This window comes from Pteropus vampyrus, unplaced genomic scaffold (genome assembly GCF_000151845.1).
Source record: "Pteropus vampyrus isolate Shadow unplaced genomic scaffold, Pvam_2.0 Scaffold2, whole genome shotgun sequence".
Taxonomy (NCBI): Eukaryota; Metazoa; Chordata; class Mammalia; order Chiroptera; family Pteropodidae; genus Pteropus; species Pteropus vampyrus.
This window is the reverse complement of record NW_011888783.1, coordinates 17579227-17593194: the sequence shown is the minus strand read 5'-3', so window position 1 is coordinate 17593194 and position 13968 is coordinate 17579227. Positions and strand designations below refer to the sequence as shown.

At 50.6% G+C, this 13968-nt stretch overlaps 2 protein-coding genes across 6 annotated transcripts in view; both read left to right on the top strand.

The window, feature by feature from the left end:
* METAP1D (methionyl aminopeptidase type 1D, mitochondrial) overlaps positions 1–4162 on the top strand; it is a 67637-nt gene extending 63475 nt beyond the window's left edge. For all 3 annotated transcript variants that reach the window (XM_011357558.2, XM_023529499.1, XM_023529498.1), the window contains exons 7-10: positions 1175–1272; positions 2571–2618; positions 3529–3607; positions 3736–4162. In XM_011357558.2, the coding sequence (XP_011355860.1) occupies positions 1175–1272; positions 2571–2618; positions 3529–3607; positions 3736–3814 (304 nt within the window). In that variant the 3' untranslated portion in view covers positions 3815–4162. The remainder of the gene's footprint in view (positions 1–1174; positions 1273–2570; positions 2619–3528; positions 3608–3735) is intronic.
* Positions 4163–8209: 4047 nt separating this feature from the next.
* On the top strand, positions 8210–13160 carry DLX1 (distal-less homeobox 1). Of its 3 annotated transcripts, none has more exons than XM_011357545.2 (4): positions 8210–8324; positions 8767–9443; positions 10120–10319; positions 11438–13160. In XM_011357545.2, the coding sequence occupies exons 2-4, from the start codon at positions 9131–9133 to the stop codon at positions 11690–11692; spliced, it is 768 nt and encodes a 255-aa protein (XP_011355847.1). In that variant the 5' UTR covers positions 8210–8324; positions 8767–9130; the 3' UTR covers positions 11693–13160. The 3 variants fall into 3 exon arrangements, with proteins under 3 accessions (XP_011355847.1, XP_023385258.1, XP_023385251.1); XM_023529490.1 differs by having other exon boundaries at positions 8764–9443; XM_023529483.1 differs by having other exon boundaries at positions 8210–8328; positions 8764–9443.
* Positions 13161–13968: the final 808 nt, after the last annotated feature.

Genomic DNA, 13968 nt, shown 5'->3' with positions numbered 1-13968 from the left:
CTATATGCTATTTATAGTGACGTCCTGGTCTAAGTGAAGAAGATATTTAACAGATCTGGAGATGAAGTTTAAAAATGTTTAGAGAAAAGTTTGTTGACGTGAATGCTCATAAAAAGGCTGGCTAAACACCTTTGAGTTCATGTTAAACTAAATGGAGGCTCTTTTGGAAACTCTAGTTTTGGATCTAAGAACTTTGGTTTTATTAAGACTTTAAATAATGGTCTTGTAAATCCCAATCCATTGTTACGGTTAAGGTTAAGGCACTATGCTCTTCATCCCCATGAAAATATAAATTGTTAATGGAATATATGTTCTTGTCTTTCTGGTGCTCCCAGAAATAAACATGTGTACCTGATTTCAAAAACAACTTTTTAACCTTGTAGGTGAAGATTTTAAGATTGTGTTCTATGGGCCGGGTTTCATTTATGTGGAATAGATGAAACTCGAATGATTTGCATGTAGAAATAACTAATGAAGCATTAAGAATTAGGAGTTATAATACTAGCTTCTCTTAAGCATCACAGTGATTAGAAAGCATCCATTATGAATCTTGTTAATAGTGTAAGTCTTGACTAGAAATCCTAAATGATCTCAAAGTTTCCAAGTGTTTCAAGAATATGGACGAAGCTGATTTGACCTTTCGTATGAATTTGTCTATTTACAAAATGTATACTGTTTTTTGAAATAGACCAGAATAAGGGAATTATAGAACTAGAAAGCCATGTTTCTAGATCATAATTTTTTTTCTGTTTGCTTTCCAAATCAGTAGTATTTTGAACAGTCTTTTTGTGAAACTCCATACACACCAAGCAGGTTTTTATGACCTGCATTACATGCACATGTATTTTGGTTATATTGATCTATACATGTGTGCATGCATAGTCACTCGTTGTCTAAAAATAGCCTCGTTTGAATGCTGGACTAAGGTAAATGAAGTTAAACTCCTGTGTTAGATACATGTCTTTTTTTCTTCGTTTATCCAAAGGGAGTTGTTACAAGCTGTGACAAAAAAATTTAAATTATTCCAGAAGGATGAAAACATATTGCTATTATCTTACTCTAAATAGAACTGATTTTTTCTTTTTCAGGGAATATTTTAAAGTGACTGTTTTATTTATATGTGCATTAAAAACTTATCTAATTTAATTAAATATTTCGTTGGTTACTTTTAAAGCCACATAACTCATCAGAATGGTTTGCAAGTCTGTCCACATTTTGTGGGACATGGAATAGGATCTTACTTCCATGGACATCCAGAAATTTGGCATCATGGTAAGAAACCTAATTTGAGAACTGTTTATTGAATGGAACAGGATAAGGCAGTTTTGCTCCTCAAACTCTAACTTTGAATCCACATTATCATCATTTTGTGTGTGTGTGTGTTGGCCGGGGTGTTACTTAATCATAACCAGCACATTACTATGTTACTGGATTGGAGCCCAGTAGTTTCAATCCTAGCATAAGATTTATTTTTTTTTAATTTTTTTATTTTTTATCTTCTTCTGAAGGGCGATGGCTAGAAGGCACTAGGAATATTTGTCTAGAAAAAGTTACTAAAAACAAAATGCCACTGCATCAGTGTCCCAGCAGCATGCACATATGACTGTTTTCTGTTTTTCTTTTTCTACCCGCTTCTCTAACCGCTGACTGTTGTGGTTAAATTTCATTACATCCTACACAATGTTGACAGCTGATGTATTTAGCAGCATGTACTCTTTAGTGATTTCTAGATTATATCCACTCTGTGTTCCTTCCCCAGAATCTCATGTTTTTCACTGTGTACCCTACAGTGGGGAGGCAGGAGTGGGCCAGAAGGGGTTGGAGGACTGAGATTAGGGCAAGAGGCAGTTCTCTGGAGTGCTCCCAAGTGGGGTGCACATCTGCACAAGGCCCAAAGGAAAGTTGGTCCTGAGGCCTTGCCGTGTGTGCTTGAGGTGGGAGCATCCCTCAGAAAACCCCTGGAGACCCAGCAGGTCAGAACTCCCTTTCACCAAAGAGCTCCACCTGAGGCAACTCAAAAGAGGTCTAGGCAGGAGTGCAGAAAGGGCTTCTCAGACATGTGCCCCACCCAGAACCTACATTTGGAAATATTTGAAGTCATCCCAGTCCTTGCCTCCTACTCCAACCTGCACCCCAGGTAGCTGTCTTCCCTTTGCATCTGTTCCCCCAACATGTCTTTCTCTTTGGGGTGGGAGTGAGGCACAAGACCCAGGACCCAGCTAGCCAGGAGACCTCAGAGCAAGTGGCCAGAGGACAGTGGAAGGGGAGAGAATCCCGACAAGTGTCTAAAACACCCAGGCTGCCCCTGCTAGGCCTCGGCACACCCTTCTTTGGGGTCTTGATCCCAAGTGCAGAAAATGCAAAGGCTAAGGCCCAGGAGCCCTATGTTTAACCCCTGGGTGGTAGCCAGCACCCAGGATTCTAGAAACCTGCACCCTTTCTTTTACCCTAAAAGAAAAAAAAATAAATTACCAAGTTTTTTGTACAGCTCAAAACCTCTAATTCTGTTTCTCTCTATCCTCTCTATTTCCCATTCCCACTCCCCTTAACCCATGTTTTTTGTTTTGCAGCAAATGACAGTGATCTACTCATGGAGGAGGGAATGGCGTTCACCATAGGTCAGTGACTGAGCTCCTCATGAGAAAACGGTGGCTTCCCCCGTGGTAAACAGCAGCGGTGGCCTAGGCCAGGCAGTCCCATGAAGGACTAATAAAGCCAATCACCATAATGAAATAATTCAGATGCGTAGTAAATCTGATTAAATAATATCCTCGAGCCCCATCTTCCTAAATCAGATACTTACCGACACATTTAGAAGACGGCAGCCGTCCAACCCTCTAATTCTGTTACCAGCATAATGTGGTGTTTGGTTGTGTGTGTGTGTGTGTGTGCGCGCGCGCGTGCGTGTGTGTGTGTGTGTGTGTGTTTTCATTAACACCCAGTAACTAGAAGCAATTATGTCCCTTCCTCCCTGTCAGCAAGTGGCATGTACTCTCTGGCGGCCCATTCCTGGCTGATCATGTGCTTGGTGTCACCACCAAATTCCAATCACCTAAGACCCGGAAGGCACCATAGTTCTGACTGTGGGACTTAATGGAGAAGCAATTAGAGTGAAATAGGAAAATTGTTATTTGCTGATTAATGAACATTTTGAGCATGTTTTAAAAATTCAAATATTTTTTAAAAGTGACTGATATTTGTAAGAGGGACTGGTGTTTGGGTGGTTATTATCCACAGGGTCTTAATTAAGGCTTGATTAAAATGCCCTTTTTTCTCTAAAAAAATTATGAAATAGGCAACTTCATACATTTGAATGCTGAGCATTTCCTCTTCCTACTGTTTAGTTTGTAGTATACTATGTAAGCAACATCAATTATCAGCCTTTGAAAGATGACAACATGAACCCGCGGGGGGAGTACTTGGGAGAAGGGGAGAGAACCTTCTAATTCTCTTTTTTGATAATCAGCGGAAACAATGTTTGACAAGAATCTGATTAGATCACTCCAATAAATATTTTCCCTCTTACAGAGCCAATCATAACAGAGGGATCTCCTGAATTTAAAGTACTGGAGGATGCATGGACTGTGGTCTCCCTGGACAATCAAAGGTGTTTGCTTTCTGCCCCGTTGCTTTTAAATTGTATGGGAAGGGAAGCTTCGTCCGAAGGCGCTGGCGAGCTGCTGCTCCCCGCCCGCCGGCGTTCGCGCGGGTCCTGACCAGTGCGGTGTGTTTCAGGTCCGCCCAGTTCGAGCACACCGTTGTCATCACGTCGGGGGGCGCACAGATCCTGACCAAACTGCCCCACGAGGCTTGAGGAGCGGCTTAAAGGTTGCAGAGGCTGGGCGCCTTTTCTCCTAAATTGCTGAAGTCCAGCTGGAGAACTTTTAGAAGAAACAGGCGCACAGCAGGTCGCGCACTAACCTACTTCTCACCTAGTAGCATCATGGAAAAATCCGGTGAAGAATTGGGGCAATTGGGAACTCGGATCTGAAGCCCTGTGTGGCCGCGCGGCTTCGGAGAGACGGATCCCGGCGTGGGGCTCGGCTTACCAGCCCGGGAAACGCTTATGGAGGGGAATGGTGATGCCCCCGTTTGAAAGACGAGATGCATTTTTTTCTTACCCGTGTTTTGACTGCCCTAGTAAAAAACTTTCATAAACCCATTGTGTCTGCGCTCTGAAAGTTACTTGGGCTCGGAGAGGAGGGTAGGTGGTTAATTTTTGAGTCTCTGAACTTTTCACGTGGCCGCACAGAAAGAAAAACCCGAACCTAGCTGTTAGCTGAGAATTTTTCTAGTCTCTTTTTCCCCCCTTGCGAACCCCACTTTGGCTGGCCCCGAGGGCGGTCGCAGAGCCCCCCTGCTCCCAGCCCTCTGGTTCTTTCCCCCTTCGTAGCCGCTTTGCGATGAAAAGATCAGTAGGAATGAAAGGGTTGGTTACAAACATTTCCTTGCCTGTGGACCCGGGGCCTGGCTGTTCTGCAGAGCTTTATCAATCTAAAAACATGATTTTCCTGGTCCCCTGCGGCTTCTCCTCCGCGGCCTTCATCCTGCCCTGCGGGACCATCCCAGAGGTTACTTTTGTGAGACCTAAAACAGATGCGCACGCGCGCGACCATTTGCTGCACTAGAAACTGGAGCATCGGCTCCAGGCCGGTCTAGCGCCTAAACTAACCTCTCCCCATGCTGGCCCCTTCGGACCTAAGTTCAGGCACTGGAGACGTAGAAGATCACAGCAAGAGGAGATTCTGGAACTTTTGAGGGCAAGGGCCTAGTTAGCCTGATTGGAGCCGGTGAGTTACATTCCAGTACCTCCCTCCAGCAGGCAGCTCCACCTGCTTCAGAAGCAGGAAATTCAAGGCCCCATATCCTGCATCTCCTAAGGCCCATTTCTGTCTCAAGTACTCTCTCTTCTCTTGCATAGTCTCCCCAGGACCTGTTCATACTTGGGCTCAGGGGTGAAAAGGTATTGGGCCTATAGCAAACCAGGTATAAAGTAGTTCCCTTTGGTCGTGGTTTTAGGAACGACTCCAGTTAGGGTGTCCTGGCAGTCAGTGGTTGTGCTAACTCTTGTTTCTACGGAAGCAGTTTTGCAAAGTTGCCATCCACTAAATATAGCTTGGGCTGGAGAGCCAAGGAAATGTGGGCACCAGTAGTTGCCATGACAGGTGGCCTCTGTGATTGGGTCCCAAGAGCCAGCTCCTCTTTGTGACACTGAGTGGTGGGAAAAGAAAAAACTGAGGCCAGTGAGCATGCTGGAAAAAGTGTTCAGGTAAAGCTTTTTCCTGAACTCTCAGTTTTCTTAGGGGTCCTCCAACCCCTCCAGCTTTCTTTCTCTGTGTCCAGTAATGAAGAATTTGGACAGAGATGATTCCAATGCTAGTGGCTCCAAGGGCTAGAAAAAAATGAGTTGAACATTTACAAGGTCCATGGAAAAACTTCTGGGGTCCTGGAGAGTTGGCCAAGAAAACACCTAGAGATAGGCTGCTGCCTGGAACGACCTGGAGTCTCTAGAGAGGAATAAGGCCCAGATGGCTTTGGAAGAGGTTTGCCAGAGAATGACTTCGCATTGCAATGATTAGCCCTGTATCTTATCTATGGATCAGTTTACTCCGAGGTTCCCCAAGAATAATTTTATTAGAACCATAGGATTTTACTAACTACTGGGATAACAGGCTTCTGCAGCAATTATTCCCAGGTGGAGGTATTTATGGGACAGGTTTATAATCCCATTTATTAAAGTAACCTATGGTTTAAACATTATACATATGTGTATATATACCAGTATCAGCCAATACTCTGCAGCTCCCTAGGCAACAAACTTCATTTAGAGCGAACTCCGTTTAGCATGCTTTGAAGCTGAAGTTAGGAAGCGGATTTTAAAAACACTTTGTTCATCCCACCCCCTGCCCGCCACTCCTCATCCCTGCCAGCTGCTGGCCCCAAACCTCACCCAAGGTGACCGGGAATCCAGCCCTCGCGTGGCTACAGCTAACACTACCAGGCGCCCTGTCCTACAGTGTCTCCAAAAGATTCTACTCGTAATGCGGGACTTTCGGGATAAATAGGAGAGTTTTGTTTCCTCTCGGGGTTGGGACTGGCAAAGATCTAAGCAAACCAGCTTTTCAGAACAGGTGTCGCCTTAGCGGGGCTGGGGGTGGGGGTGGGAGGGCTCACAGAATAGAGATAAGATCGCAGTTTGAGAAGCTAGTCAAGGCCGGCGTCTACGCGCCAGAGCGTCCCGGCTCAGCCGCCCCTCCCTTGACCTGCTTCTCTAGGGCTAAGAAATAATTCCGGAGTGCAGACAGCCCTTCGCCCACATATAATTCATTTGTAAAATAAGCAAGGCTTTGAAATCTTTTCCCGAGGGGGAGCGTGCGGGTCCTTTGTTTCCCGGAGCCAGCCTCGTCCCCTGCGCTACGAATGGCTTGGATTTCCCCCTCCAGCTGTGGACGGATCGAGAGCCCTGGAGACAGTCGCGACCTGTGGCCGCCTCGCTCCCTTTACCCCACCCTGCAGTTCTCTGCTATAAACTGGTCCTGAGCCGCCCAGCCGTCGGGTTTCCTCACGCGTTGCCCTGAGCACGGGGAGTCGCGAGCCACGCTTCCCTCGGTCCCAACCTCGACCACGCGCCAGCTGCGGCGATCACTTACGTGGGCAGGGCCCGCGAGGTGCTCGGGAGACCAGGGGCCCCGGCGGCATCCGTGCTGCTGTACAGGGCGCACCGAGCCACATTCCACACCCCCAAACAGGCGCTAGGAAGGTGCAATTAAAACCACAAGTGCCACACGGGAACCGAGAGGAGTCGAGCGGCTCTGGGAGTTGTCTGGTAGTGTAGTCATTAGCTGGTTGTTGCTACAAAGCATCACCGCGTGGTTGGGTGATTAAGAAAAAAAAAAATCTTTTTAAACGTTGGCAAACCCGTTATTGGTTTGGAGGATTGGTTGTAGTTGTCTCTCTCTCCTCTCCCACTCTCTCTCTCTCTCTCTCTCTCTCTCCCTCTCGCTCTTTCTCTCTCTCTCTCTCTCTCTTTTTTTTTTTTTGCTTTTGTTTTTACTCCAACCACGCTGCCTGAAATATTTTTACCCCCAACATCGTGCCCTTACACCAAATGAGAGGAATTCCACGGGCAGCTGCTGCTGCTGCTGCTGCTATAAAAGTTAAAAAAGAGAGAAGCCCATTCCACTAATATCTGTAACGACAGCACCGATGTAATTTGTTTTGAATGTTCATTTTTATTGGTGTTCCCGCTGCCAAAATGTGCTTGATTACAGAGGTTTGTCCTGTGATCGTTGCGCGCTCCAGACAGGGGAAGGTGCATCGGCGAAGGTTCAGCTCAGGCCAGATCAAATCCCGGGCTGTTTAACGCTGAAAGGCTGCATGTTGCTATTAGTGTTAAATATATGGCTAATTATGCGTATGAAAATTAAACATCAGTGTTATGCTAATGGGGCGCCTTCAGCTGCGGATCCGAGCACTTGAGACTACCATTTAATCAAATGAATCAGTAACTAATACATCTGCACGTGTGAACTTTCACAAGATCATTTCCCCGGTCTCGTCACACCACTAAATTATGAAAGAAATAATTATCAACACTTTCTAATTACCTAACAAAGTAATTTGGAATTCACCGTGGAGCTGGAGGGATGGGGAACCAACAACCCCTCGAAGTCAGCGTGGTGCGTGCCACGCCTCGCCGGGGGTGGCTGTGTGGTTGTGACAACGGGAATCTTTTGTGCACTTTTCTGTACGTAGCACCCCAGAAGATAGAAGTCGCCTTGGCAGCTTTTGCCTCCACCAGCCCTGCCCCCAGCCCCAGTGGCGCACGTTTTGACCACTGGAAATGAGGATCCTGGCGATAATGGGAGACATGTCAACACAGAGACATGTGAGCCTACCATTGGCTTGGTTTTGCCGCGGGTTTCGGTGTCCCCCTGGACTCCTAAACCCCGATACTCTTGCCAGACCCCAGGAGGCCGGAAAATGACCACCTGGCGTCCGCAGGAGAAGCAGAACTGAGCCCGCAGTTTCCTCGCCTCCACTCGGCCCCGCGCCCTTGGGGCGAGTGAGCCCTGGGTGCTCTGCGCAGAGGGAGTGGAGAGGGGAGGAGGAGGCGGAGGAAGGTTGGGAGGGGAAGAGGGTGTGTGTGTGTTGGGGGGTGGGAGGCGGTGCGGCAGCTTTTCCTGGGAGGAGAAGCGCGAGTTCCTGGCTCTCCGCGCGCACTGCTTTAATCAGACCAGTGCAGCCTGGAGCGTGAGTGGCCAGCTGGGCCTGGAGCAATGCGAGCGGGCCCCAGCGAGCGGCGGCGGCGGCGAGGCGGCCGAGTGAGTGAGTTCGCCCAGGGGGCCCTAAACCTCACCCCAGAGATGTGGCAGAGCGGACCCAGGCGAGGGAGGGGCCGCCGGGAGAGCGCTGCGCTAAGGCACCAGACGCTGCAAAGGACAGCGCTCTCTTGGCCGCCTCCAGCTCCCCGCAGTGCACGGTTTCGCGCTCTTGAGGCCGCAGCCAGGCTCCAGAGCCGCCCCAGCTCAGCACCCGACTGGGCGGCAGCGGCTGGGATAGGGGTGCGGGTGTCCCGGGTGTTGGGGGTGGGAAGAAGGGAGGGATGATAGGAGGAGGGATGGGCCGCGGCCCTGAGTCGCTGGTTGGTTTCGGGAAGTAAGGCGCACCGGGAGGCGGGAGGCTGAAGAACAGCAGGCCGCGGAGGTCCCGGCACGGGCGCTGCAGCCTATTGTGCGCCCCACACGGCGCGCTCTGTTGCAGAAGAGCCCCGGCCGGGAAGTGTGGACGCGTCTCTTCCCAGGCCGGGCCACCTCGCCCGCTCTAGTCCAGCGGAGCCGGAGCGCCTTGGACCAATCCCCGGTGATTATGCAAGGCAGCGGACCAATCAGCTCCGCCAGCTCATGAATATTTATGACCTTGGCTGAGTCAAAGCTTTGAAGCGAGTTTTGGGAGCTCCGCAGCATCATGCTTAGACTTTTCAAAGAGACAAACTCCATTTTCTTATGAATGGAAAGTGAAAACCCCTGTTCCGCTTAAATTGGGTTCCTTCCTGTCCTGAGAAACACAGAGACCCCCAAAGGAAAGCAGAAGAGAAAGAGAGACCCACACCCAGACCCCGCGAGAAGAGATGACCATGACCACCATGCCAGAAAGTCTCAACAGCCCCGTGTCGGGCAAGGCGGTGTTTATGGAGTTTGGGCCGCCCAACCAGCAAATGTCTCCTTCTCCCATGTCCCACGGGCACTACTCCATGCACTGTTTACACTCGGCGGGCCATTCGCAGCCCGACGGCGCCTACAGCTCAGCCTCGTCTTTCTCCCGACCGCTGGGCTACCCCTATGTCAACTCGGTCAGCAGCCACGCGTCCAGCCCCTACATCAGTTCCGTGCAGTCCTACCCGGGCAGCGCCAGCCTCGCCCAGAGCCGCCTAGAGGACCCAGGTACGTGCGCCTGCCAGGGAAAGGGAGAGGAAGAGGTACGAAGGGAGGGAGGGGAAGAGGGAGGGTGGGAGGGCGGAAGAGAGAGAGAGAGAGAGAGAAAGGAGGGAGAGGGAGAGAGAGAGGTGGGGGTGGGGGTGGGGAGGGCGCTGGAACAGTGGAGGTTTCGGGTATCAATCTATGGATCCCTGTCATAGCAAAGAAAAATTTTTAAAAATCCACCCAACTCGCAACTATTCAGCAAAGGATAAATAAATCCAAGAGCATTCCCAGGCACTGGCTTGGGCCTCTGGGTGGCTCCGTGCGCCGCGCACACAATGCCCCGCTGGAAAACAGAAACCCACATGTGCACGTATTAGTCTCAGTAATTATTTATTGCGTAGCGCTATAAACAATGTATGCAATTAAGGGTAATTAAACCTCCACTATCGCCTGCAAAAACAGAAAACTTTCCCTGCAAAGGCAGGAGCTGAGCGTCTGGGAACTGCCCTAGTCCGCCTGCAGCCGTACGGGTCCGGCCCTCAGATTTTGCTGGGCCGTTCCCCGGTTTTCGGAGTTTCTTAAGCGGTATCTCTCCCCGTCCTGCCTCCGCCACCCTCGGTGTCCACTCCCCTTGGCTCCTCGCACTAAAGGCTGTCCCTCGCATTAACAACGGCCCCTGCTTCTGCTGTCCCTTCAGGGGCTGACTCCGAGAAGAGCACGGTGGTGGAAGGCGGTGAAGTGCGCTTCAATGGCAAAGGGAAAAAGATCCGCAAACCCAGGACGATTTACTCCAGTTTGCAGTTGCAGGCTTTGAACCGGAGGTTTCAGCAAACTCAGTATCTAGCTCTGCCGGAGAGGGCGGAGCTCGCGGCCTCCTTGGGACTTACGCAGACGCAGGTACTTCGCTGCTGCCCCTCCGGCGTGCAGGCTTCCTGCGGCCGGGCCAGGGCCCGAAGCTTCATTTTTGCTCACTGGGCGTGTGTGTGCGTGCGTGCGTGCGTGCATGTGTGTGTGTGTGTGTGTGTGTGTCCTTCCTCCCTCGTTCTCTCTGCCCTAGCTCAGTCACTGCGTTGTGTACTCCGCGCTGCCCCCGCCCCAGCCCTGGACAATCTGATTAGGGAGCAGGGAGGATTTCCCTAGACGTTTTGTTTGGGGACTCTGAGGTCACACGTGCCTGAACAAACTGGAACAATAGACGCGGGGCTTAATCTCTTCTTTGCCTTTAAAGTATGCGGCTAATCACTTGGGGGCCTGGGCCCAAGCCTTTGTCTCCCCCCTCCTCCTCCTTCTTCTCACCGGGCACAGGGTGGGGGAATCCTGTCCTCTGTCCTCTCACCTCCCAAGTCCCAGACCCTGGAGGAGAAACGGAACCTTCCTTCCCGGATTTCACTAAGGCTCCCAGGAGCGGTCTGATGATGACTGGCGCGGATTTCCAACGTCTAGGCCGGGATTTGGAGCAGAGCTGGGGAGAGCAAACAGATGCTAAGGAAAGGTTGATTTAAGTCCAAATGAAAAGTTTAACAAAACTCTGTGGCCCCCTCAATCAGCCCCAACTCCCTCAAGGACAGAAAGGATCATGCAAAGAAAAGATGGGTAGAATTGTAAATACATTTCCCCCACTTCTTTTCCTCCACTGGATTTTTACTTGATGTTCATATTGGAATTGAAGCTCTATGTTGTGCAACCGCTACATCTTCCCTAGACGGTTGCCAGGGTTGGGCTGAGTCCCCTGCAGGGGAAAATCTAGATCCCAGATCACCCCTCACCACCACGCCCCCTGGCTCTCAGAGAGCTTCGGTGCTGGTCACCCACAGCAGCTGTCGGGCCTCCCAGTCTTTGGTTCTTAGTGGTGTTGCTGGTGGTGCAGGTGGTGCTCTGCTCCCCCAGCAAGGAGCTGCCCTGTCACACGGGGCAACATGGGGGATCCTTTCTCGCTGTACCACGGCCACTTTCCCCAGGACCCCAATAGGCACAGTGGACCTAGCCCGAGTCACTGTTGTTGTCCGCCCTTGCAGGTCAAGATCTGGTTCCAGAATAAGCGCTCCAAGTTCAAGAAGCTGATGAAGCAGGGTGGGGCGGCGCTGGAGGGTAACGCGCTGTCCAACGGCCGAGCTCTGTCCGCCGGCTCCCCTCCGGTGCCACCTGGCTGGAACCCCAATTCCTCGTCTGGGAAGGGCTCAGGTGGCAGTGCGGGTTCCTACATCCCCAGCTACACGTCGTGGTACCCCTCGGCGCACCAAGAAGCTATGCAGCAACCCCAACTCATGTGAGATTGCCCACCTGCACCCGCCAACCTCTTTCCCGTTTCCCCTGGCCCGGGCCCCTCCCGCCTCCCGGTCCATCCATCCCGTCCGTGTGCCCTGGACCCAGAGAAAGGCCCAGAGGGAAAGAAGAAGGAACAGTGAAGGCAAAAGCAGGACGCCCGTCGCCTCTTTGGAGCCCCATGAGGCCTCAACCCGCGACTTCCTTGGCGCCACACGCCCTCGCCGGAACCCTGGCCTGGGTCGTGAGGTGACAACAGACCGCGGCCTCAGAGTGCAGGCACAGCCACCCGAGCCAGCCAGAGCAGCAAGAAGAGCCCGCTGAATCCGATCCGAGACCCTCAGCTGTGTCGGACTATCAGGAAAAAAAAAAAAAAGCAATGTAGAAAAAGCAAAAGCTCTTTTCTGTCCTGTTCGTCTCTTGTCTCCTTTCACTCTGTCTGTGCGCTGATGAAGTCGAGGTCCTCATCTGTCTGCCGTCCTCATTCTGTGGCCTCTGAAAAAAGTCACTAGGTCCGAGGAAGCGTAATCTACCGGGCAGCCCAGTTCCGGATACTGGAACTTTTTGTCCTTTCGACCTTTTCCTGGGCCTGCCTATCCGTCTGTGTAGCTTGTTCAGGAATTGAGGGAAATTGGAGGGAGAGGGTTTTATTTATTAAGAAATGGACTTTGCCTGAGGCGAATGTTGACCAGTTCTCGGTTTGGGGGCGGCACGAGGAGCATATGGTCTAAACGTACTGATGACTTTAAATGCGCCCGCGGGGAAAAATGAATAAGGAGGACCTGGTGATTTTTAACTTATACAGTACCTTTTGTACTTCTCTGGTATAGAGAGTTTGGAGCCGAATGATTTGCATTTTTTTTTTTTACATGTCCCTTATTATTTTAAAAAGAAAGAAGTGAAGCCAACCCAATTTCTCTTTTCGAGAAGAATGCTTAGTCTTCTTGCCTGGACAAGAAGGAAAATCTGAATTCCCTCCTTGGGGAGACAGAGAAGACTGATGGACAGCAGTGAGAAAACAGGCAGTCATGAGCTAGAGGTCTAATGCTAGTAGGCTTTAAAGTAAGAGAAAAGCAGCTTTACAACAATCCCAGAGGCTCCACCACAAATAATGCCAGTCACCACCCTAAACGCACAGTCTCCAGTGCAGGATTTAATTACTGTACATATTGTTGTTGTTGTTAATTATTATTGTTATTATTATTGTTCTGTAAACATGTTGCACAAGCTTAGCTTTTTTCCGTTCCGTTGTGTGTGGCTGTAAAATCTGATGCTTTGTGAAATGAGAATCTTGACATTTGTGAAATTTGGAAAATGTGATCAATTGAAATCAACCGTGTTTTGTGTCCTCTATGTCAAAGTTTAGTTTTATATTGAGAATGTTAACTTATTGCTTTGTATCTCGGGAAAAAAAAGGACTTTGTAAATAAGTTATAAAGTTTCTTTGAGACAGTAAAATTATGGTTTCGAGAAAGAGCTGCTGTCTGGTGTGCTGTGTAAGGGAGTGCTGGGGGGTTGGCCAGGCTCCCACCTCTGGGAATACATAATGCAGGGGTAGCAACCTCTGGCTCCAGACATACCAAGAAAAAGGCCCCCAGGACGCCGGTCTGAAACTGTTCCTCTTGCCCAACTCCTGACCACCAAGCAGTCTTGATCCCTATGCGAGTCAGACGGGTAGTGGCAAGGGTCCCTGGAAAGGGAGATCAGGAACAGGTGCGGCTGGCAGAGCCTGGGCTCAGGAACCAAAAGGACTGTGGAGGCCCGCTGAGAGGAGATTAAAGCAGAGCTCCAAGGCAGCGGGCTTGTGAGATCTGAGCGGCCCGCCTGTCCAGTCACCTCGCGGGAGGCCTAGAAGCTTGGACGCAGAGACACCCGGTTTTGCCCCCTCGCCTTCGCGGAGATCTGGCCTCCCTGGTTTTTCTTGCCTGGAGGGCTCTGGATCCCGACGCGGAAAAGACGAGGCCGGACGCCGGAAAGAGGCCGGAAGGATATGTCTGCCAGGCTACCCCCCAATCAATCAGTGAACTCCGGGGGGTGGGGGAGACAGTCCTAAGACGACATCCTGGCCCCTCTACAGCCCCTCCCACCCACTCGGCCCCATCCACAAGGAGAGGTCCATTCCCGCCTAATGATCCTGGGCTTTTCTCTGCGTCTAGGAGAAATGGAGGTGCCAAAGGAGGGGCAGGTGGGCTCTTTTGACTCATTGGAACCAGAACGCTGTCCGGGTCAAGTCCCCAGGCCAGGCCATTAAGGGGGCACCTCCAGTGGAACGCTCAGATCAGTT